This window comes from Macaca fascicularis, chromosome 19 (genome assembly GCF_037993035.2).
Source record: "Macaca fascicularis isolate 582-1 chromosome 19, T2T-MFA8v1.1".
NCBI lineage: Eukaryota > Metazoa > Chordata > Mammalia > Primates > Cercopithecidae > Macaca > Macaca fascicularis.
In genome coordinates this window covers 16,195,725-16,220,776 of record NC_088393.1, presented here as the reverse complement: position 1 = coordinate 16,220,776, position 25,052 = coordinate 16,195,725, and the positions used below count along the sequence as shown (strand labels likewise).

The 25,052-nt window shown below is 48.3% G+C and overlaps 2 protein-coding genes across 2 annotated transcripts; one reads left to right on the top strand and one right to left on the bottom strand.

Annotated features, from left to right (window-relative positions):
• The first annotated feature begins 8,561 nt into the window (after positions 1-8,561).
• On the top strand, positions 8,562-9,515 carry LOC102133896 (olfactory receptor 10H1). The gene has a single exon (XM_005588304.4). It carries the CDS (start codon positions 8,562-8,564, stop codon positions 9,513-9,515), a length of 954 nt encoding a protein of 317 aa, XP_005588361.3.
• Positions 9,516-19,327: 9,812 nt separating this feature from the next.
• On the bottom strand, positions 19,328-20,462 carry LOC102133504 (olfactory receptor 10H5). The gene has a single exon (XM_005588303.5). The coding sequence runs from the start codon at positions 20,457-20,459 to the stop codon at positions 19,503-19,505; it is 957 nt and encodes a 318-aa protein (XP_005588360.4). The 5' UTR covers positions 20,460-20,462; the 3' UTR covers positions 19,328-19,502.
• Between the last annotated feature and the right edge of the window lie 4,590 nt (positions 20,463-25,052).

The window sequence follows — 25,052 nt, the reverse complement described above, 5'->3', positions numbered from 1 at the left end:
GAAGTTCAGGAAATTGACTCACCCCTGGCAGGCGGGGACGGAGGGAAAGTGAGGACACAGATTCCCTAAGGCTGCCTCCTCTCTGGCAGGGTCCCCGGGGTCCCAGCGTCCCTGTAGCGGAGACAGAGACAGTAGGACCACAGCGAGGGAAGCTGGTGGGCAGGGAGTCAGGGAGGGATAAATAGTTGCATTTGGGCTCAGTCAAGCCCCCAGCTCAGCTGCTTGGTGCACCCCACACTTGGTCAGCTCTCAACTGTGGAGAAACTCCAAACTAGAGCCTCCCACTGGGATGAAGCAGAAGCAGACGCCTTGAGTCCCAGGTGAGTCACCTCCCCTCTCATCCACCTGACCAGGAGAGACCTGGGGAACCAGCACCTGCCAGGGACTCGAAGAAACCACGGGTTTATATGACTCCTTTATCAATGTGAGTCTACAGGGCAGTGGGTGACAGGCAGAGGCCACTCACCACGTCTTAGTCAGTGTGCTGTTTGCTTAGCAGGACTTACCTCCCACCCCTGCCCTCCTCCTCCTCCTCCTCCTTCTTCTTCTTCCTCTTCTCCTCCTCCTCCTCGTTCTCCTCCTTCTCCTCCTTCTTTCTTCTTTCTTCTTCTTCTTCTTCTTTTTTTTTTTTTTTTGAGACGGAGTCTTGCTCTGTAGCCCAGGCTGAAGTGCAATGGTGCAATCTCGGCTTACTGCAACCTCCGCCTGCCAGGTTCAAGCAATTCTCCTCCCTCAACCTCTTGAGTAACTGGGACTACAGGCGTGTGCCACCATGCCTGGCTAATTTTTTGTATTTTTAGTAGAGATGGGGGTTTCACCGTGCTGGACAGGCTGGTCTTGAACTCCTGATCTTGTGATCCGCCCGCCTCGGCTTCCCAAATTACTGGGATGGGATTACAGGCATGAGCCACTGTGCCCAGCCAGGACTTACCTTCTTCAGAGCTCCTGCTGCCTCATGAGGTAGGTCCCTTGGACAAGTGAGGTAACAGGTGCAGAGAGAAGACAGCCAATGCTCAATGTGACCCAAGGTGACGGTTTGATTTTAAACTCTCTTCTCGGTCTGTCCAGGGAAGAAGTCTATGGAATTAGGATTGGGAAGAGGCAGAGAAAAGAGAGAAAGAGGATTCAGGGTTCAGAGGCTCCAGCCACAACCCCAGGGTGTAAAGAATCAGGGTGGGCCGGGTGCGGTGGCTCATGCCTGCAATCCCAGCACTTTGGGAGGCCAAGGTGGGAGGATCACTTGAGCTCAAGAGTTTGAGGCCAGCCTGGGCAGCATAGCGAGACCCTGTCTATACAAAAAATACAAAAATTGGCCAAGTGTGGTGGCAGGCACCTGTAGTCTCAGCTGCTCCGGAGATTGAGGTGGGAGGATTGCTTGAGCCCAGGAAGCTAAGGCTGCAATGAACTGTGATTATGCCTCTGCACTCCAGCCTGAGTGACAGAGGGATACCCTGTCTCACACACACACACACACACACACAAGCAGCAGGGAGTCATCAATGGGAGCAGGTGGTGAGGGGATGGTTCGGAGCTGGGGATGAGAAGATGGAGAGGATGGAGAGAAAAGAGAGGGAAGTGGTGGCTTAAGTGGAAGAGAGGGGAGGCTAGACAGCTTCACTAAGAAGAGAGAGCCAGGACGGGTGAGAGGTGAGGCCAGATGGGGTCTCAGAGAAAAGACAGGCCTGGCCCGTGGAGCGATTCTGTCACCCAGGAGACATGTGAGAAGGTATAAGGGCATTTCTGATTGTCGGGACTGGGGAATGCTGCTGGTACCTGGTGGGTGGAGACCAGGAATGCTGCTCTGTCTCCTGCAGTGCACAGGATGCCCCCACCGCCACCGACCCCCAAGAGAGAATGATCCGCCCCTAGTGTCCTTAATGCTGAAGGCGGGAAACCCTGTTCCAGGGATGTCTGTGGGCAGGACTTGTGCACAGCCACGCTTAGCCCCAGAGTCTCTGGGTGGAGAACTGGCCCCACTGGGGATTCCTGTCCATGCTAGGCATTGGGCTTGCGCTCTCTCTCTCTCTCTCTCTCTCTCTCTCTCTCTCTCTCTCCCCCCCCCTTCCCGCCCTTCCTCTCTCTCTCTTCTCGCCTCTTTCTTCTCTCTTTCCCCTCTCTGTCCTCTTTCTCCCTACCTCTCTTTCCTCTCTCTTTCTCTTCCCGCCTCCCTCTCCTCTCTCTCCACTTCTCTCTCTCCCCACCCTTCTCTCTCTGTCTCTCTCTCTCGCCACCCCTCTCTCTCCCCACCTCCCACTCTCTGTGTCTCTCTCCCCACTTCTCTCTCCTCTCCCCACCTCTCTCTGTGTGTCTTTCTCCTCATCCTTTTCTCTGTCTCTCACTCTCTCCACCTCCCACTCTGTCTCTCTCTCTCCCCACTTCTCTCTCTCTCCCCCCATCTCTCTCTCTGTGTGTGTCTCTCTCTCCACCTCTCTGTCTCTCTCTCTCTTTCTCTCTCCTCACCTCTCTTTCTCTCTTTCCCCACCTCTCTCTCTCTGTTTCTCTTGCCACCTCTCTCTCTTTGTTTCTCTCTCGCCACCTCTCTCTCTCTCTCCTCCTGCTTCTCTCTGTCTCTGTCTCTCTCCCCCTGCCTCTCTCTGTCTCTCTCTCTCCCCATCTCTCTCTTTCTCTTCCCACCTTTCTCTCTCTCTGTTTTACCCACAGAAGACCCCGCTGGGTGTGCTGCTGGTGAATCAATGCCGAGAAGCTCTAAATCCTCCTCGCTGCTATCCTAGTCCCACATCTACCATGGGTTTTGCTTTGTTTTACTTTTAAAAATTAATAGACTTTATTTTAAGAGCAGTTTTAGATTTACAGAACATTGAGCAGATAGATACTGCAGAGAATCCCCGTATTCCCTCTCTCCCCCTGCACACAATTTCCCCTATAATTAGTAACTGGGATTTTTACCATAAATCTGTTACAAGGGATGAACCAGTGTTGACACATTGTCATTGACTGAAATCCACAGTTACATTAGAGTTCACTCTTGGGGTTGTACTTTCTCTGGGTTTTAACAAATGCACGATGTCCTGTGTCCACCATGACAGTATCCCACAACATAGTTACACTGTCTTAAAAACCCTCTGTGCCCTACCCATTCATCCCTCCCTTTCACCCGCTGGTCCCCTGGAAGTCATTGATCTTTTGCTGTCTCCATAGTTTTAATGTTTCCAGAATGACTGGATGACCCTTTTAGCTGCATTCTGCACCCCATCATCCCAGAGGGTGTTACATGCAGCCTTCAGCCATCTCCTGCAGACGTGATTGGCTCCTGTCCTCTCAAGGTTTCTCCCTCCCTTTCCTTCTTTCCTTCCTTCCTTCCTTCCTTCCTTCCTTCCTTCCTCTTTCCTCCCTCCCTCCCTCCTTTCTTCCTTCTTCACTCTCCTTCTTTCCTCCCTCACTCTCCTTCCTTCCTTCCTTCCTGCCTTCCTCCTTCCCTCCCTCCCTCCTTCCTTCCTCACTCTCCTTCTTTCCTCCTGCACTCCCCTTCCTTCCTTCCTTCCTTTTTTCCTCCCTCCCTCCCTCTCTCTTTCTTTCTTTCTTTTCTTCCTTTCTTGTCGTTCTTTCTTCCTTCCTTCCTTCTCCCCCTCCTCCTCCCCCTCCTGTTCCTCCTCCTCCTCTTCTTCTTCTTCTTCTTCCTCCTCCTCCTCTTCCTCCTCCTCCTCCTCTTCTTCTTCTTCTTCTTCTTCTTTTTCTTCTTCTTCTTCCTCTTCTTCTTCTTCTTCTTCTTCTTCTTCTTCTTCTTCTTCTTCTTCTTCTTCTTCCTCTTCTTCTTCTTCTTCTTTCTTCTCTCTCTCTCTCTCTCTCTCTTTCTCCCCACCCCCACCCCCCGCTTGCTCACTCACTCGCTGTGGATTCTTGTGATCTTAATTGCTAAGAACAAGAGTATGTAGACGGTCAGTCACAGGGAAGCAGCATCTCCTAGTGGCCTTTGAAACAGCCACCAGCAACTGGTGAGTATAACAAGAGGTTAGAAAAAGACAGGCTTTAAGATCAATCAGACCTAAGCTCAGACCTTGGGCCCCCACTTCAGACTCAAGGCACCTAAGGCAAGTGATGTGTCGTGGGTTTCAGTTTCCCTGTCTGTAAAATAGGGATCCGAGCAGATGACTTCTAATGTGGGGGTAAAGATTCAATAAGAACAGCATGAGTGATGTGAGTGCAGTGTCTGGACCATAGGACACATCCAGTAAAGGGCAGCTGTTCTCATCAGTGTTGTTGAATACACAGCATTGGTGCTGTAGACGCAACAGTCCCTGGCTTCAGGGACTCACAGTCAGGTTCCAGGGATAGACACAGCTCCAACGTGACATGTCATGGCAAACATCATAACAAATCATGAGCAAGGAGCTTTAGAGTTACTTGTAGGAGGCACAGAGTGAGGATTGAACCAATGCCTGCTATTACCATTGACTGGGAATCCTTATTTTGAAAGCACCCAGGAATGGGTGGCTAAATATGCTTTGGGAAGAAATGTCCAGGAGGGCTGCATGGAGGAGGTGACATCTAAGCTGAGTCTTAACAACAAACAGGGATTTACAGGTGAAGAAGTGGAGGAATGGGGATCCCAGCAGAGCAAGGGTGCGAAGGAGTTGCAGCTGCACTCTCTGGATCAGGGGTTCTCACCTGGGGGTGACTTTGAGTCCCAGGACATGGCTGTTTTCTGGAGACATTTTTTGGTTGTCACGACTGAGCAGGAGCTGCTGGCATTCAGTTGACAGAGACCAGGGACGCTATTAAACATGTTATGAGACACAGAACAGCTCCCCACAGAAAGAATGACCTGGCCCTAAAAGTCAACCGTCCCAAGGTTGAGAAACCCTGCCCCAGGCACTGGGGAGCCACAGAGGGTTTGTGAGCACCACCCCAGGGCACCAGTCTCGCCCATTTGGTCTTTCCTTGGAGGTTCTTGTTTCAAAGCCATTTACTCCTCTAAGATCTCAGAGTGGCGGGACATGGTGGTGCTGTGGGGGACACTATTCTGCGGAGCTACGGGCAAGTACTGACCCAGAAGGGGTGGGGGGGGGGAAATGAGAGCGATTCCCAGAAGAGAGACCAAGAAACTCTGGAGACCAATGAAGTTTGGAGAATGCAGCCTCTGCTCACAAAGGAGCCGGTTCTTCCTTCATCTCTCATTATAAACCCGCCAGGGCTTGATAGAGGACCGGAGCCCACTTAAGAGGAAGTGAACTACCCTTTCTAAAATGATCTTTTTATTTTGATAACATACATACAACCTGAAACTTACCTATTTATTTATTTTCTTCCTTTCCTTTTCTTTCCTTTCTTTTTCATTTTTTATTTTAGTTTTTGAGAAAGCCCACTGCATTTACCTTTTATTACTGGTTTTCCACATAACCACTTTAAAGTATACAATTCAGTGGCATCAAGTACATTTACGATGTTGCATTAACACCACTTTTGCCTAGCTCCAGATAAAGGTAATTTTTTTTATTAGCCCAAAACTAAACACTGTATCTATTAACAGTCACTCCCCATTCTCCCCTCACCCCAGCCCCTGGAAACCACTGATAGGTTCCACATGCTACAAGCGTTTCATTGCAGCATCGTTCATGAAGGCCAACAGGTGAGGCACAACCCTCATGTCCACGAAGAGGTGACACATATTCATAAAATGGAAAATTGTTCAGCCATAAACAGGAATAAAGTTCAGATGCATGCTGTGGTGTTTTAATACTGTTACAATTGCATACTACAATGCAAAAGAACCCTAAAACATTATGTTCAGTGAAAGAAATGAGACACAGAAGACCCCATCTCGTATAATTCCATTTATGTAAAGTGTTCAGAACAGACACTTCCGTAGAAACAGAAAGCAAAGTGATAGTTTACTCTTTCATAAACTTTAAAGACTTGGAACCAACCCAAATGTCCATCAGTGACAGACTGGGTTAAGAAAATGTGGCACATATACACCATGGAATACTGTGCAGCCATACAAAAGGATGAGTTCATGTCCTTTGTAGGGAATATCACAAGTACAATGCCTATTATATTTTTAAAGATAGAGTCTTGCTCTGTTGCCCAGGCTTGAGTGCAGTGGTGTGATATCGGCTTACTGCAACCTCTACCTCCCAGGTTCAAGCGATTCTCCTGCCTCAGCCTCTTGAGTAGCTGGAACCACACACGCCTGGCTGATTTTTGTATTTTTAGTAGAGGCAAGGTTTCACCATGTTGCCCAGGCTGGTCTCGAACTCCTGATCTCAAGTGATCTGCCCACCTTGGCCTCCCAAAGTACTGGGATTACAGGCGTGAGCCACTGCACCTGGTCATACATTGCCAATCTTTTTTTAAAAAGAGATTAGCTAAGCATGGTGGTTCATGCCTGTAGTCCCAGCTATTTGGGGGGCTGGGGAGGGAGGATCGCTTGAATCCAGGAGCAGAAGGCTGCAGTGAGCTGTGATAATTGTGCCACTGCACTCCAGCCTGGGTGACAGAGCCAGACCCTGTCTTTTGAAAAAAATAAAATATGTTTTGTTTTTTTTTTTTTGAGACGGAGTCTTGCTCTGTCACCCAGGCTGGAGTGCAGTGGCCGGATCTCAGCTCACTGCAAGCTCCGCCTCCCGGGTTTATGCCATTCTCCTGCCTCAGCCTCCCGAGTAGCTGGGACTACAGGTGCCCGCCACCGCGCCCGGCTAGTTTTTCGTATTTTTTTTTTAGTAGAGACGGGGTTTCACCGTGTTAGCCAGGATGGTCTCGATCTCCTGACCTCGTGATCCGCCCGCCTCGGCCTCCCAAAGTGCTGGGATTACAGGCTTGAGCCACCGCGCCCGGCCAATAAAATATGTTTAAGTGGTTCATAAAGACACATGGGAATCTCATGAAATTAAAGTTACTTGCTGAGCAAAGACCATGCACAGTCACTATTTACTGTATTAATTATGATATATAGCATCTACTGCATGCTAGGTCACCTAAGAAAAGCTCATTTACTTCCCACAACAACCCTTTGAGGTAGGGAGGGGAAGATGGTGGTACAGAGAGATAAAAGAATCTGTTCAACTTTATAAAATATTGGCCTGGTGCAGTGGCTCACTTCTGTAATCCCAGCACTTTGGGAATCCCAGGCAAGAGGATGACTTGACGTGTGGAGTTCCAGACCAGCCTGGGTGACATAGCAAGATGCCATCTCTATAACAAAAAATAAAACATTAGCTGGGTGAGGTGGTGTGTGCCTGTAGTCCCAGCTACTTGGGAGACTGAGGTAGGAAGATTGCTTGAATCCAGGAGTTTGAGGTTGCAGTGAACTATGATTGCACCACTGCTCTCCAGTCTGGGCAACCGAATGAGACTCCGTCTCTACAAAAATAAATAAATAAATATAAAAATAGAAAATCATTACACAACAGTCAGAGGAGGGATTTGAACTGAAGTCTGCTGATTCCCAAGCCCCTCTTTCTGTCTGATGGCTACATTTCACTGCCTCAGAACATAGAGGCATACCTCATGGGAGCTGGAAAACAATCAGAACATGATTTCTGGCTCTTTTCTTAGAGCAACACAGTCTCCTGTCTCTGCTGTCCTACATGGATAACCCCAGAGGAAGTCTGATTGGTTCAGATTTAGAGATGCTCTCTGTTCCAAGGAGTTGTAGCCATGGGTGGGAACATCTCGCGATACCTGGAGCTGCGGGATGAACAGGATTTATCAGAAGGGAGTAGAAGGACAGAGAAGGAATGAATGGAAGTTCCAGTAAAGGAATATGTTTTTCTTCTTTTTATTTTTTTATTTTTTTGAGACGGAGTCTTGCTCTGTTGCCAGGCTGGAGTCCAGTGGTGCCATCTCCGCTCACTGCAAGCTCCACCTCCCAGGTCTCAGTCTCTCAAGTAGCTGGGACTACAGGCATGTGCCACCACGCCCGACTAGTTTTTATATTTTTAGTAGAGTTGGGGTTTCGCCATTTTGGCCAGGCTGGTCTCCATCTCTTAACCTCGTGATCCACCTGCCTCAGCCTCCCAAAGTGCTGGGATTATAGGTGTGAGCCACCACGCCCGGCCATTTTCTTCTTTTCTTAAGAGATAGGGTCTGGCTCTGTCACCCAGGCTGGAGTGCAGGGGTGTCATCATAGCTTGCTGCAACCTTGAACTCCTGGGCTCAAGCCATCCTCCCCCATCAGCCTCCAAAGTGCTGGGATTACAGATGTGAGCCACCACGCCAGCCTGGTGCATTTTCGTTTGGGGGCGGGGGGCCACACAGAGAAATAGTGAAGGGTATAGTTTTTAGAACCAGCCCACCTATGGCTTCAAGTCTCCGGATCTACCGTTTCAACAGCTTTGCCTTCAGCAAGCCCTGCACGTCAATATTCTCAATGACTATGCTCAAGGTGCTTCAAAAGGGGGTTGAAAAAATAGTACCGTTCTCACTAGGTTGATGAGGGTATTAAATTATAGGAGGCACAGAGTGGGAACAGAACCAAAGCCAGCTTTACCATTTATCAAGAGTAGCCCCTTGGGCAAATCCAGATATGGTGAAGGCTGAGAACTTTTCTTCATGTAGTAACTGACCTCTCCCTGTCACATCTCACCCCAGGCACAGCCTCCATGCAGAGAGTCAATCACTCCACAGTGACCCAATTCATCCTCGTGGGCTTCTCCGCCTTCCCCGACCTCCAGCTGATGCTCTTCCTGCTGTTCCTGCTGATGTACCTGTTCACGCTGCTGGGCAACCTGCTCATCATGGCCACCGTCTGGAGCGAACGCAGCCTCCACACGCCTATGTACCTCTTCCTGTGCGCCCTCTCCGTCTCCGAGATCCTCTACACCGTGGCCATCATCCCGCGCATGCTGGCCGACCTGCTGTCCGCGCAGCGCTCCATCGCCTTACTGGCCTGTGCCAGTCAGATGTTCTTCTCCTTCAGCTTCGGCTTCACCCACTCCTTCCTGCTCACCGTCATGGGCTACGACCGCTACGTGGCCATCTGCCGCCCCCTGCGCTACAACGTGCTCATGAGCCCGCGGGGCGGCGCCTGCCTGGTGGGCTGCTCCTGGGCTGGTGGCTCAGTCATGGGGCTGGTGGTGACCACGGCCATTTTCCACCTCACCTTCTGTGGACCCAGTGAGATCCACCATTTTGCTTGCCATGTGCCACCTCTGTTGAAGTTGGCTTGTGGAAATAATGTACCTGCTGTGGCCCTGGGCGTGGGCTTGGTGTGTATCACGGCCCTGCTGGGCTGTTTTCTCCTCATCCTCCTCTCCTACGCCTTCATCGTGGCCGCCATCTTGAAGATCCCTTCTGCTGAAGGCCGGAACAAGGCCTTCTCCACCTGTGCCTCTCACGTCACTGTGGTGGTCGTGCACTATGGCTTTGCCTCTGTCATTTACCTGAAGCCCAAAGGTCCCCAGTCTCTGGAAGGTGACACCTTGATGGGCATCACCTACACGGTCCTCACGCCCTTCCTCAGCCCCATCATTTTCAGCCTCAGGAACAAGGAGCTGAAGGTCGCCATGAAGACCTTCTTCAGTAAACTCTACCCAGAAAAAAATGTAACGATCTAGGAGAAATTCACTGGGCACAACTAAATTGGATTACCGAAGGCTACTGTTAAAAATTACATTCCCTGGCGGCTCACGCCTGTTATCCCAGCACTTTGGGAGGCCGAGGGAGGCGGATCACCTGAGGTCAGGAGTTCGAGACCAGCATCGCCAACATGGCAAAACCCCATCTCTACTAAAAATACAAAAATTAGCCAGGCATGTTGGCACATGCCTGTAACCCTAGCTACTTGGGAGGCTGAGGCATAAGAATCGCTTGAACCTGGTAGGTGGAGTTTGCAGTAAGCCGAGATCGCGCCACTGCACTCCGGCCTGGGCGACAGCCTGAGACTCTGTCTCAAAAAGAAAAAAAAAAAAAAAGAGAGAAAAGAAAAAAAGAAAATTACATTCCAGCTAAGCACTGTGGCTCACACTTATAATTTCAGCACATTGGAATTCCAAGGCAGGAGGATTGCTTGATGCCAGGAGTTCAAGACCAGCCTTGACAACATAGCAAGCCCGCATATCTACAAAAACTTAAAAAAAAAAAATAGCTTGGCATTGTGGTACATGCCTGTAGTCCCAGCTACTTGGGAGACTGAAGTGGGATTATTGCCTAAGTCCAGAAGTTTGAGGTTACAGTGAACTATGACTGTGCCACTGCAATCTAGCATGGAGGACAGAGTGAGACCTTATCTCTCCCCCCACCCCCAAAAGAACGACAATCCATGAACATGTAGTAACCTTTATTTGTCATGCTTTAAGGTTTACAAGGGACCTTGTAGATGACATACAGTTATAAACACAAGGGTTAATCAGCATCAGGGATGTATTTGAAGTGGAAGTGTGTGTGAGATACTAACACAGAGAAAACCAGGTTTGATTATTTTTATCTGCTGCAAGATACTGTGTCAGTCAGCACCCAACCTCAATCTAGACTCGTCTTGCCAGAAGCCAGGGTCATCTAATACCCCCAATAATGCAAACCAGCAATGCAAAGAGAGATGGAAGATTTCATGCCCCACTCTCCATGAGTGCAACACCAGGTAGCTACAACTCAGATTTTGTAAGGCTACTCCAGATTATAGCAGAGGAGAGAAAAGTACCCTAAATTTCAGCTTTGCACAGATCTATGCAATAGAAGTTAGAAAGAGCAATAAACAGACTCTCTGAAAACATCAAGGAAACCTTAGCATGTCAAGTGTGAGCCTTGAATAATTGTAGAGGGACTGAGATGTCTTCATGATTGGATCAAGGAAAAAAATCATACTGTGAGATACCAAATGCTGTGTTAGAAGGTGACATGGCTCGTGGGCCAGCCGGGAACTCTCTGTTGAATCCGGACATTGAGTGCAGAGCCCAGGATGAGAGTTTATCTCATGGCCGGGCATGGTGGCTCATGCCTGTAATCCCAGCACATTGGGAGGCCGAGGTGGACAGATCCCCTGAGGTCAGGAGTTCGAGACCAGCCTGAGCAAATTGCTGAAACCCTGTCTCTACTAAAAATACAAAAATTAGCTGGCTTGGTGGCAGGCGCCTGTAATCCCAGCTACTCAGGAGGCTGAGACAGGAGAATCGCTTGAACCCCAGGGGCGGAGGTTGCAGTGAGCTGAGATCGCACCACTGCACTCCAGCCTGGGTGACAGACAGAGACTCTGTCTCAAAAGAAAAAAAAAAAGTTTATCTCATGGTCTCTCAGGCATCACGCCCACCCACTTCCCAATAGGCAGGGATTTAAGATTGACACTACTGTAGAGTATTTATATATGTATTGACAATAGGTCTTCCTGGGTTTGAGCTATGCATCTTTTTTTTCTAAAGTGTGAATTCTCTATCATTTAAGCAGTCAAAACATCTCACATTAGCATGAAGAATGAGGATGTGGGAAACGATTTCAATCCAAACTTGGAGACTCAGAGAAGCTCCCTTTGCAGAATATGTGCTACAGTTCATGTTTCTTGTTACCCACCAGGCACGTTGTATCATTCGCGCCTCACAAGGTGGGAGTGAGAGCAGATACAATCACAGTCCCTCTGTTTGATAGAGGGGGAAACTGAGGCACAAAAGATGCATGGCTCATCAGACACCACCCAACTTGGAAGAGCCAAGCTTCGATGTCAGTCTTTTCGGATTCCGAGTCTTCTCCATTCAACACTTCAAGCACTGCCTTTTTACAGTCGGATCCTAATTTCCGGAGGACGGGTGCTTCTTCAAATGAAACATCTCAGCATCCTTAGCCTCTTTTATGGCACAGAAGACAGCGGCAACCCTCTATGCCCTGAAGCATGTATCCTTGGAACACAGATGGAATATTTCTACAAATTCAACAGTGCTTCATGATTTTAAAACAAGTTTTAGTCTTGTAGAAATTCTTGAGTAACTTCTATGCATTGAGCCAAGATGCTCCCCTCTCCTGACAAAAGAGCCACCTGGGCAGGAACATAAGTCAGGCCTCCTCTCCCCTCCCCTCCTTTCCTCTCCCCTCCCCTCCCCTTCCCTCCCCTTTTCTTTTCTTTTTTTTCTTTCTTCATAAAAGACCCCATTGGCCTCTGATCCTACCGGTATCCAAATGGATAGAGACCCTGGAAAGAGGCTGGATACCCACTATGAGTTAGGCACCGGATGTCTTATGCTAACTTATTCTGATCCTTTAAGCTGCCAGCTGCAAGTGATCATGAGGTTTGATCATCTCGTACATTATCACGTCCAGCATCAGCACGATACTTGGACGATATGTCAATTCTTAACAAATATTCCTAAAGGGGACTAATTTAATCCTACAACATTGAACAATCCAGAATGCTGACTTACGTATTTGCTGTGAAAAAGAAACCTCATTGCCCCCCAGGGCAGTGGAAAAGTGTGTGTGGGGAGTCGTGTTTGAGTGAGAAGGACTTGGGTTGAAATCCTGCCTCCTAATTTCCACCAATTCGATTGATATCCTATAGACACTCCACGTTGGTATAAACAAAAGGATGTTAAGAGCAGTGACATGTATGATTGAAAAAGCACTTTGGGAGGCGAGGCAGGTGGATCACTTGAGGTCAGGAGTTCGAGACCAGCCTGGCCAACATGGTGAAACCCCATCTCTACTAAAAATACAAAAATTAGCCAGGCGTGGTGGTGGGCGCCTGTAGTCCCAGCTACTCGGGAGGCCGAGGCAGGAGAATTGCTTGAGCCTAGGAGGTGCACATTGTATTATATCTCCTCTACTAAGAACCTTCCAATGGCTCCCTGTCTCACTCACAGGGAAATCCGAATTTTACAGTGCCAACAAAGCTCTACACACCTGGGCCCTGCTGCTTCTTCTCTGACCTCACCTCCTTTTTCTCCTTCCTTCAGTCACTCTGCTCTAGCCTCCCCACTGTCCCTCAAACACACCAAATATGCTCCTACCTCAGGACCTTTGCATGTGCTGTGCCCACTACCAGGAATTCCCTTCTCCCCACAAGATGTCCACATGGCTTCTCTCTCACTGCCTAAAGCTTTCTGCTTGAATATCAGAAAATCATTAGATACACCCATTAATAAAGGACAGGCTTGGTGGGTTTTTTGTTGTCATTTGTTTTTGTTTTGTTTTGTTTTTTTGGAGACAGGGTCTTGCTCTTTTGCCCAGGCTGGAGTGCAGTGGTGTGATCGTGGCTCACTGCAACCTCAACCTCCTGAGCTCAAGTAATTCTCCCACCTCAGCCTCCTAAGTATCTAGGACCACAGCCATGTGCCACCATAGCTGGCTAATTTTTAGAATTTTTTGTAGAGACAGGGTTTCACCATGTTGCCAGGGTTGGTCTTGAAATCCCCAGCTCAAGCAATCTGCCTGCCTTGGCCTCCAAAAGTGCTGGGATTACAGGCATGAGCCATCACGCCCAGCCAATAAAGGACAGGCGTGAGCCACCGTACCTGGGCTAAGATTAGTTTAATAATTATTTGTGGCCTTTGTCTCCAGAACTGTGCTAGTTTTGGGGGTGTAGAGAGGCCTTTGTTTCTGTTTCCAGCCTTTGAGGCATTTGCATGTTACCTGGTGCAGTGATACACAGAGAAATATTAGGGCTGTGACCAAGATATGGATTGTATTAGTCAAGGCTCTTCATAGAAACGGAACCAATAAGATATAGACAGATAGATAGATGATAAATAGGTAATGAATAGATAGATAGATAGGTAAGTAGGTAGATGGGTATATATATATTATAAGTGGCGGGTGCAGTGGCTCACGCCTGTAATCCCAGCAGTTTGGGAGGCCAAAGCAGGTGGATCACTTGAGGTCCGGAGTTTCAGACCAGTCTGGCCAACATGGCAAAACCCCGTCTCCACTAAAAATACAAAAATTAGCGGGGCGTGGTGGCGTGTGCCTGTAATCCCAGTTGCTCAGGAGGCTGAGGCAGGAGAATCACTTGAACCGGGGAGGTGAAGGTTGCAGTGACCCAAGAGTGTGCCACCGTACTCCAGCCTGGGCGACAGAGTGAGACTCCATCTAAAAAAGAAAAAAAAAAATATATATATATATATATACACACACACACATACATACATATATATGGTATTGGCTCACAAAATTATGGAGGCTGAAAAGTCTCACGATATGCCATGTGCAGGGTGAGAACCAAGAAAACCAATGTTGACTCAGCCAATAGTTTGAAGGCCTGAGAGCTGAAAGCTAATGGTGTAGAGTCCAATCTGGGCCTGAAGGCCTAAGAACCAGGAGCAGTAAGAGCAAGGAGAAGATGATCAGGCAAAGGGAGTATGAGTCCAACCTCCTTTGCTGTTTTATTCTATTCGGACCCTCCACAAATTAGAGGATGCCCTCTCACACTGGAAAGGCCCACCTGTTTTATTCAATCCACCAATCCAAATGTTCATCTCTTCCAGAAACACCTTCACCAACATACCCAGAAATAACATCCAATCAGATCTCTGAGCATCTCCTGACGCAGTCAAGTTGACATGTAAAATGAACCATCCCGTGAACAAAGTTCTAAGGGAGCCAGGAGGGGTAAGACTGCTGAACCTGCAGCTGTATTAGCCCGGTCTCTGCATTCCCATGCTTCTCCGCCAATGCTGATTTTGCTCCCCTTCCCAGGGGACATTTGGAAGTTTCTAGAGACAATTTTGGTCTTTGCAGCTGAGGCAGAGGGTACATATGTTACAGCATCTAGTAGGTCAAAGTCAGTGACACTGCTCAACATCCCACAATGCACAGAACAGCCCCCACCACCGTCCCCAAATGTCAACAGGGCCAGAATGACAAACCCTGCTGTATTCACTCAAAAAGCATTTATTGAGCACCTACTGTGTACCAGGCATTTTTCTAGGCACCACTGGGAAGACAGTGTTGAACCAATTAGATAAGACATCCTGATCGCAGTGGCTGCCCTAGAAAGAGGAAGACATAGATATTAAGTCAATAATTGCACCAATTAATATATATGGGACATTGTGATAAAAGCTCCGAGGGACCTACGTGAGTTGCTATGAGGGCTTGTAATAGGGGTGGTGACCGAGTGTGGGGAGGTCAGGAAAGAGCTTTCTGAGGAGGTGACCCTCAGGAAGACCCAAGAGAGTATGGGAGCAGCTGGAGGAAGAAGGGTATCACAGGTAGAAGCAAGAGTAGATGCAAGGGGCCAGGCGTGGTGGCTCACGCCTGTAACCCCAGCACTTTGGGAGGCCGAGGTGGGCAGGTTGCTTGAGGCCAGGAGTTTGAGACCAGCCTGGGCAACATGATGAAACCCTGTCTCTACTAAAAACACACACAAAATTTAGCTGGGCATGGTGGCACATGCCTGTAATTCCAGAGAGTCTGATGCAGGAGAATTGAATCGTTTGAACCTGGGAGGAGAAGGTTGCAGTGAGCTGAGATCATGTCACTGCACTCTAGCGTGGGTGACAGAGTGAGATCTTCTTTCTCTCTCTCTCTCTCAAAAAAAAAAAAAAAAAAAAAAGACATTCAATGAACATATAGTAACCTCTATTTGTCACACTTTTAAGGTTTACCTTGTAGACAACATACAATTACATACATAATGTTTAAATAGCATCAGGGATGTATTTGGAGAGGAATTGTGTGTGAGATACGAACACAGAGAAAACACAGACCTGGCTGTGTTTTCACTGAATTTTTGGCACTTAATCGTATTTTAAATTAATGATGGCTTCCATTTTTTAGTCTTTTGTGGGGAAAATGCAAGATAACTGATTATTTCTACCTGCCGCAAGATACTTTGTCAGTTAGCACCAAACCTGGAATCTAGACTCCTCTTGCCAAAAGCAAGCTTCATCTAATACCCCCCAATAATGCAAACCAGCAATGCAAAGAGAAATGGAAGATTTCATGTCCCAATCTCTCAAGAAAAAAAAAAAAAAAAGAGTAAAAGAGTAGATGCAAGGTTCCTGGGGTGCGGGCATGCTCGGTTTACTGCCGGGACAGCAGGGAGCCCATTGGGCTATAGAGTCAGAGGATGAATTTGGGGATGAAGTATAGACCTGGCCACACAGCCCTGATGATCACACTAGAGTGTGTACTGTATCCTAAGAGAAATGGAAGGTTTAAGTATAGAGATGATTTTTCAGAATTTCCCTTTAGAAAGATCCTTCTGGTTGGCAGCAGTGGCTCACGCCTATAATCCCAGCACTTTGGGAGGCCGAGGTGGTGGTGTCACCTGAAGTCAGGAGTTCAAGATGAGTCTGGCTAACATGGCAAAACCCCGTCTCTACTAAAAATACAAAAATTAGTTGGGTGTGGTGGCGGGCGCCTACAATCCCAGCTACTTGGGAGGCTGAGGCAGGAGAATCGTTTGAACCCGGGAGGCAGAGGTTGCAGTGAGCCGAGGGTTGGGGATGCCAAGCACAGAGGGGACCATTATCAAGGCTGGGCAAACAGTGAGGAAGGCAGGAGGTGTGGGACTTCAGAAAGTGAAGGCTGATAAATGGGGGGAGACGAGGACAGGGTCCCAGGGGAGGGGGACTGGCCAAAGCTAGCAGACAGAGAGGGGCTGTCTCCACCCCTGGGGCATGGGGAGTTGTCACCCCCGGACCTGCTGTGTTTTCACTGAACTTTTGGCACTTAATCCTATTTTAAATTAATGATGGCTTCTATTTTTTAGTCTTTTGAGGGAAAAATGCAAGCATTTTGTTTTTAATTTGTGGGGAGATAAGGGAGTCACTTTGAACACCCGATGTAAGGGGCCACCAAAAAATTCAACAATCAAGATAAATTATATTTATTTTTATTTATTTATTTTTTTTAGATGAAGTGTCACTCGGTCGCCCAGGCTGGAGTGCAGTGGCGCTATCTTGACTCACTGCAACATCTGTCTCCCTGGTTAAAGCAATTCTCCTGCCTCGGCCTCCCAAGTAGCTGGGACCACATGCGGGCACCACACCCAGCCGATTTTTGTATTTTTAGTAGAGATGGGGTTTCACCATGTTGGCCAGGCTGGTCTCGGACTCCTGACCTCAAATGATCTGTCTGTCTCGACTTCCCAAAGTGCTGGGATTATAGGAGTGAGCCACCACACCCAGCCTAATGCAATATTTTAAAAAACCAAAATGAATGCAAACAAATCTATGGTGAACAAAATGTCAACATTTTAAATAATGTTTAAAGGAGGTGAGGTCTCTTCCTCACCTTCCTCACCCTGACCTGGCCCTTGGGGTCTAGAATATGCCATGTATAAAAACAACACTAAGCCCAACTTCTTTGGTTGTTTTAAATTTACACAAGGGCTACTACTAAATAAAGTGAAGGAGTAATCACAAAGCTTATTTTAATTTCGGAATGCATGGACATTGGTTAACCAAACTACAGCAAGCTGGCTTGCTTTTCTGATCACCACGGGGAACCACAATGACACATCTTGGATATAACCCAGAAGCCACATTTCCTGCACTCTTTCAAACTCACGCAGTCTGATTTTTACCTGTTTCCCAGCCTATTCCAAGGTATCTTCAGAACCATGACCAGCTAGAAAGCACAAGCTACACCCCAGGACATGTGGGGTATAAGCAGGGTATAAACATTCTCTTGTCCATGACAACTCCACGTGATGGGGGTGGAGTTTAACATTTGGGATCCCTTTGCATTTTATAGGGGAGGCAAAGAATGCCCCCTAGATATTAGTAGTTAAGTGCCCTGGAACTTCTAATACAACTCAGGTAGATTTTTTTTTCAAAGAGTTTAATTATTTTTTTTTTTTCAAGACCAGGTCTTACTCTGTTACTCAGGCTGGAGTGCAGTGGCACAATTACTGCTCATTGCAGTCTTGTCCTCCTGGGCTCAAACAATCCTCCCACCTCAGCCTCTTGAGTAGCTGGTACTACAGGCACATGCAGCCATGTCTAGCTAATTTTTTGATTTTTTTTGTAGAGATAGGGTTTCACTTTGTTGCCCAGGCTGGTCTCGAACTCCCAGGCTCCAGTGATCCTCCTGCCATGGCCTCCCAAAGTTTTGGAATTACAGATGTGAGGCACTACGCCTGGCCCAATTTAATATTTGAATGTGACACTCTCTTTCATATTAACATGTCTACTAAAAAAATTAAACACAGAAGTACTAAAGCCAGTTTGGCCAAACTCATAGTGTATCCGTAATTCTCTGACACTGGGTGATTCTTCCTAAACCCACGAAGACAGCGTATTTCTAGTTCTGGGCTCACTCCATCGGTGCTAGCTAGAATTTGCCTCTTGTTTTCAATCCAGCTCTTCCTCTCTTTCTGGAACATCCTGACTTCCCCTCTTCACAGGCCCTGAGAAATGTCTACTTCTTACCCCCAGCTCTAATTTAAAGAATAGGTTCAATTCTAGCTTTTCCACATCAGTGATGAAACCTTTAGATAATTAACTTAATCTCTTTATAACTTAGCTTCCTTATCTTCAAAATAGAACTTGGCTGGTGTCACGGCTCATGCCTGTAATCCCAGCATTTGGGGAGGCCGAAATGGCAGGATTGCTTGAGACCAGGAGTTCAAGACTAGCCTGGGCAACATAGTGAGATCCTGTCTCTACAGAAAATACAAAATTACCCTTGTGGTGGGCATGTGTCTGCAGTGCTAGCTTCTCTGGAGGCTGAGGTGGGAGAATTGCTTGAGCCCAGAAGTCGACGCTGCACTTAGCCATGATTGCACTACTGCACTCCAGCTTGGGCAACAGAGCAATACGTGTCTAAAACAAACCAACCAACAAACAAACGAAATGGAGTTAGCAATCCTGTCTTCTTTGTGAAGTAAAAGAACTCATGGGTGTTAAGCAGCTAAAGCCTGTCATGAGTCATCGGAGAAATGCAAACCAAAACCGCAATAAGAAACCACTAGGATGTCTATAATAAAAAAGTCAGGGCTGGGTGTAGTGACTCATGCCTGTAATCTCACCACTTTGGGAGGCCAAGGTGGGCAGATCGCCTGAGGTCAGGAGTTCAAGACCAGTCTGGCCAACATGGTGAAACCCCGTCTCTACTAAAAATACAAAAATTAGCCAGGCATGGTGGCATGTGCCTGTAATCCCAGCTACTTGGGAGGCTGAGGCAGGAGAATCGCTTGAACCCAGGAGGTGGAGGTTGCATTGACTCAAGATCGTGCCACTACACTCCAGCCTGGGCAACAGAACGAGACTCTGTCAAAAGAAAAGAAAAGAAAAGAGAAGAGAAGAGAAGAGAAGAAAAGAAAAGAAAAGAAAAAAAACAAGGAGGGAGAAAGAGAGTGACAGAGACAGAGAAGCATAGAAACAGAAAGAGACAGAGAGAAGGGAAAGAGGGAAGGAGGGAGATAAGAAGGAAGGGGGAGGGAGGGAGGAAGGATGGAAGGAAGGCAAGGAGGGAGGCAGGGAGAAAGGAAGTGAGAGATGGAGGGAGGAAGGGAGGGAGGGAGGAAGGAAGGGAGACAAGGAGGGAGGGAGGAAGGGAGGAAGGAAGGAAGGAAGAAAGAAAGGAAGGAAGGAAAGAAGGAAGGAAAGGAAAAGAAATAAAGGAGAAAGACTGAAGTGTTCCCATTCACTACATCTCCTGAGAGAAAGCCAGCCATTTCAGCAATTCTGTGGAAAGAGTGTGGCGAAGAAGGTCTTCTTCACGGCGACCATGGCAACCTTCAGCTCCTTGTTCCTGAGGCTGAAGATGATGGGGCTGAGGAAGGGCGTGAGGACCGTGTAGGTGATGCCCATCAAGGTGTCACCTTCCAGAGACTGGGGACCTTTGGGCTTCAGGTAAATGACAGAGGCAAAGCCATAGTGCACGACCACCACAGTGACGTGAGAGGCACAGGTGGAGAAGGCCTTGTTCCGGCCTTCAGCAGAAGGGATCTTCAAGATGGCGGCCACGATGAAGGCGTAGGAGAGGAGGATGAGGAGAAAACAGCCCAGCAGGGCCGTGATACACACCAAGCCCACGCCTTTGGCCACCACCAGCACATCGTCTCCACAGGCCAACTTCAACAGAGGTGGTACGTGGCAGAAGAAATGGTGGATCTCACTGGGTCCACAGAAGGTGAGGTGGAAAATGGCCGTGGTCACCACCAGCCCCATGACTGAGCCACCAGCCCAGGAGCAGCCCACCAGGCAGGCGCCGCCCCGCGGGCTCATGAGCACGTTGTAGCGCAGGGGGCGGCAGATGGCCACGTAGCGGTCGTAGCCCATGACGGTGAGCAGGAAGGAGTGGGTGAAGCCGAAGCTGAAGGAGAAGAACATCTGACTGGCACAGGCCAGGAAGGCGATGGAGCGCTGCGCGGACAGCAGGTCGGCCAGCATGCGCGGGATGATGGCCACGGTGTAGAGGATCTCGGAGACGGAGAGGGCGCACAGGAAGAGGTACATGGGCGTGTGGAGGCTGCGTTCGCTCCAGACGGTGGCCATGATGAGCAGGTTGCCCAGCAGCGTGAACAGGTACATCAGCAGGAACAGCAGGAAGAGCATCAGCTGGAGGTGGGGGAAGGCGGAGAAGCCCACGAGGATGAATTCAGACGTGGAGGTGTGGTTTAGCCCCAGCATGGCGGCCACGCCTAGTTGGGGAGAGAGGAAAAATAGCCAGTGGTTAGGAGCATGGGGGTGTCTAGTGACTCCTACCTGGGAGGACATCTGAGAGCACCTCCTTCATCTGTCCAAGCCATGGTTACTCCATGTGCAAAAATATGTTATTTATTTTTATTTATATTTTTTGAGATGAGGTCTCACTCTGTCGCCCAGGCTGGAGTGCAGTGGTGTGATCTCAGCTCACTGCAACCTCTGCCTCCTGGGTTCAAGCGATTCTCCTGCCTCAGACTCCAGAGTAGCTGGGATTACAGGCATGTGCTACCACGCTAGGTAATTTTTGTATTTTTAGTAGAGACGGGGTTTCAGCATGTTGGCCAGGCTGGTCTCGAACTCCTGACCTCAGGTGATCCACCTGCCTCGGCCTTCCAAAATGTTGGGATTACAGGCGTGAGCCACCGCACCCGGCCAAAAATAGGTTAATAATAATGTGCTCAGGTTTAGCCTGGGAATGATGGCTAACACCTGTCATCTCATCACTTCGGGAGGCTGAGGCAGAGGAGGTCACCTGAGGCCAGGAGTTCGAGGCCACCCTAGGTAACATAGTGAAACTCCATCTCTACAAAATAAAAATAAACATAAAATTAGTCAGGCATGGTGGCACATGCCTGTGGTCCCAGCTACATGAGAGACTGAGGCAGGAGGATCACTTGAGCCCAGGAGCTTGAGACCAGCCTGGGCAAAATAGCAAGATCCCCAACTCTACAAAGTATAAGAAAATGACCCACGCATGGTGCTGCATGTCTGTGGTCCTGGCTAGTTGAGAGGCTGAGGTGGGAGGGATCGATTGAGCCTGGGAGATCGAGGCTGCAGTGAGCTATGACTGAGCCACTGCACTTCAACCTGGGTGATAGAGCGAGATGCTATCTCATAAAACAAAAACAAAAACAAACTGTTAAGGTTTAAATAAGATCATGCATCTTACTTGCTTTACACAAGTCTTGGCCCATAGTAAGAACCTCACAAATAGTAATACTGATACAAAATAATAATAACTTTCCTGTTTTTAAGTCCCAGTGGACTCTATTCAGCCACACCTGGGTTGGATCCCCACTTCAGAGCTAGGCGACCGTGGTTGATCCCTTGATTGTTGTGAGGCTTAGTTTTCTCATCCCTAAAAGAAAGTTGATAATAATCCCAAATTGACAGAGTTGTTATGAGGATTTAATAAGATTATGCTCATAATGTACCTGCCACAGGGCCTGGAATAAACACTTAAGAATGTAAGGTTGAGGGCCGGGCACGGTAGCTGACTCCTGTAATCCCAGCACTTTGGGAGGCCAAGGCGGGTGGATCACTTGAGGTCAGGAGTACAAAACCAGCCTGGCCAACATGGTGAAATTCCGCCTCTACTAAAAATATAAAAATTAGCTGGGTGTGGTGACATGCACCTGTAATCCCAGCTACTTGAGAGGCTGAGGCGGGAGAATTGCTTGAGCCCAGGAGGCAGAGGTTGCAGGGACCTGAGATCACGCCACTGCACTCCAGCCTGGGTGACAGAGTGCAACCCTGTCTCAAAAGCAAAGAAACCAACAAACAAAGAATTTAAGTTTGAGGACAGGCATGGATGGTCAGACTTATGTTCTGTTAAATTGTAGCAAGTGCCAATGTAAGAAAGACCCAGGTTTTCTGAGCATTCTGAAATAAAATTGGAAATTCCTAAGATGAGGACCCTTAAAACTACCTATATATTTAGAACATAAATATCAGGTTGAATTACGTGACATTGCCACAGTAACATATCACTGAATAATCTTTGGAATAAAAGGAAAATTAAAAAATGCGAAGAGCAAACAAAAATGATAATGAAAAATAGAAATAACAACTAAATGAAATGAATTGTGCCCTAGAACATAAAGAGGGAATTAGTCGACAAACTGGCAAAATTCTAGTAAGATCTGCGGCACTGGTGGGTAAATATGGCTAATTGTAACTTATCGCATATTTTCAAAAAAGCTAAAAGAGAGGATTTTTTTTTTTTTTTTTTTGAGAACGAGTCACCCAGGCTGGAGAATTTAATAAGAATTCATGCAAACAAAGGGATACACTTCGAATGAATTGGAACAGCTGTCTGTGGTGGGGGCAGGAAAGCGGAGTAGAAGTGAGACATGATGATAAATGGGAATAAATAAAATGAAATCGCCCCTGTTGTGCATATCAATGATGATCAGATAAGGATGATAAAATATCATTGAGGAGTTGTGGAGTACATCTGCAGTTTAAGTCCAACAAAAATTGTGTGTGTGTATGTGTGTGTATGGTATCTATATAATTATGTAGATATCTTTGACTAACTGAAGCCTACTGTTTTTTAATTTTATTTTTATTTACTTATTTTTGTTTGTTTGTTTTGAGATGGAGTTTTGCTCTTGTTGCTCAGGCTGGAGTGCAGTGGCATGATCTCAGCTCACTGCAACCTCTGCCTCCTGGGTTCAAACGATTCTCCTGCCTCAGCCCCCCGAGTAGCTGGGATTACAGGCGCCCGCCACCACGCCCGGCTAATTTTTGTGTTTTTAGTAGAGACAAGATTTTGCCATGTTGGCCAGGCTGGTCTCGAACTCCTGTCCTCAAGTGATCTGCCTGCCTCGGCCGGCCACCCGACGTGTTGGAATTACAGGCGTGAGCCACCACCCCAGCCTCTATTTGTAATTTTGTGTCTTTTAGCCCATTTCTCCCTATCTCTCCCTTCTGCCTACCCTTCCCAGCCTCTAGTATCCTCTGTCCTACTTTTTACTTCTATGAGAAAGCTACTGTTTTGATAGCAGGTTTTCAAATACTTACCAGGGACCTGGGTTCACCCCAATATTACACTTCCTCCTAGCCCTACCTAGAAGATTGTCACTATCTCTCAGAGCCAAGGTTAGCTCAGTGGTTGGAGGACTCAGAATATTACCTGGAAAATGGACAATTTGGCTCAAGCTAGGAACAATCATTCCACACAGAAAAGTAGCATGTGTGGGCTGGAGGGGACCCAGCCGGCCAAGCCAATAACTGCAGCACAGTCTCAACTCCCTCCTCTTCTTCATCCCTCCTCTCCCTCACCTGCCATCTGTGAGCCTCCCTGCCCCTCCATCACATGGACACAACCCCAGCTCTGGCCTCGCACCCTCTCTCCCAGTCAATGGTGCTTACCAGTCTCCCCTCCTCTGTCCCATCCCTCTTCTGACAGCCAGAGACAATTCTCTAAGACACAGCCAGGTCGTGGAGTCACGCAGACCCATGGTTCAAATCCCAGGTTCTCACTGTATGCTGGGATAACCAGAGACCTGCCCTGGGGGTTCCCTGGGGGACGGGATGCCAAGTGCTTAGCACGCATTTCTCAAGGCTGCCAGCCAACATTGTTGTGATAACCTCCGTCATCATTGCTGTTTGCTGTCTGCTGAGCTGGTTGCCACTCCTCCTTGCCCGCCAGGTGACCCACATTGGCACCGCGACAGTCCGGGGCTTTAACCCCATTCCAGGCTAATTTCCTTCTGTCACTGTAAATGCCCCTGACCCTCCAGCACTCCCTCCCTCATGCAGCTCACCTCTTCCTCTCTACTGGCTACCAACAGGCTCCAAGGTCCCCGCTCCTACATGCACAAATATTACTAAAAATTACAGAAAGAGGACAGGCCCAGTGGCTCACATCTATAATCCCAGCACTTTTGGAGGCTGAGCAGGGAGGATCGCTCGAGGCCAGGAGTTTGAGACCAGTCTGGGCAACATAGTGAGATTACGTCTTTACCCCAAAAATTGTTTTTAAATTAGCCAGGCATGGTGATGTGTACCTGTAGTTCCAGCTACTCAGGAGGCTGAGGCGGGAGGATTGCTTGAGTACAGGAATTCGAGGCTGCAGTGAGCCATGTTCATGCCAGTACATTCCAGCCTGGGTGACAGAGTGAGACCCTGTCTCAAAAAAAAAAAAAAAAAAAAAAAAATACAGAAAGGGCTCTCTCAGCTCCCTGTCTCCCTCTGGCACTTTCTGTCCCATTCTTTCCCAGAACGGCACCTTGGCAGAAATCTCCAAGGGGGCTCTCCAACTCCCCTGCCCAAGTCTAGACCTAGGGAAGGAGGAAGGTCAGGGCCCTCCTCCCGGCTGAGGGCTCCCGGGCAGAACCTCAGACTGCTGCACATGTGGAACCCCAGGCTGGTGCACACGCAGAACCCCAGGCTGGCACACACGTAGGCTCCCAGACCCTGCTCCAGTGCCCTCCCTCCTCAAAGGAGACACAATTCCACTCATCCAGCTCTTTCTGCTTATGCACTTAATCATATAACTGGACACACAGATGCAAAGGCAGACAGATCTGAGCAATGCCACACAGTCGCGCTGGCTCTGAAATGCACACTGGCAGTGACACCCCCAGCCAGAACCAGAGACACCAGTGCTCATACTGCACACACCTACGGAGCCCTTGCCAAGTGCCTGGTGCTCATCTGGGGCTGGAATAAACTGGGGACACACAGCCATCCCATGGTGAGGGCACTGTGTGTGTTGAATCATGTCCCTCCAAAACTCATGTTCACCCAGAACCTCAGAATGTGACCTTTGGACACAGGGAGGGGAATAAC

What these genes read in the sequence shown, in the direction of transcription:
- LOC102133504 (XM_005588303.5), bottom strand. Translation starts at nt 20,459, where the DNA reads ATGCTGGGGCTAAACCACACCTCCACGTCTGAATTCATCCTCGTGGGC.
- LOC102133896 (XM_005588304.4), top strand. Translation starts at nt 8,562, where the DNA reads ATGCAGAGAGTCAATCACTCCACAGTGACCCAATTCATCCTCGTGGGC.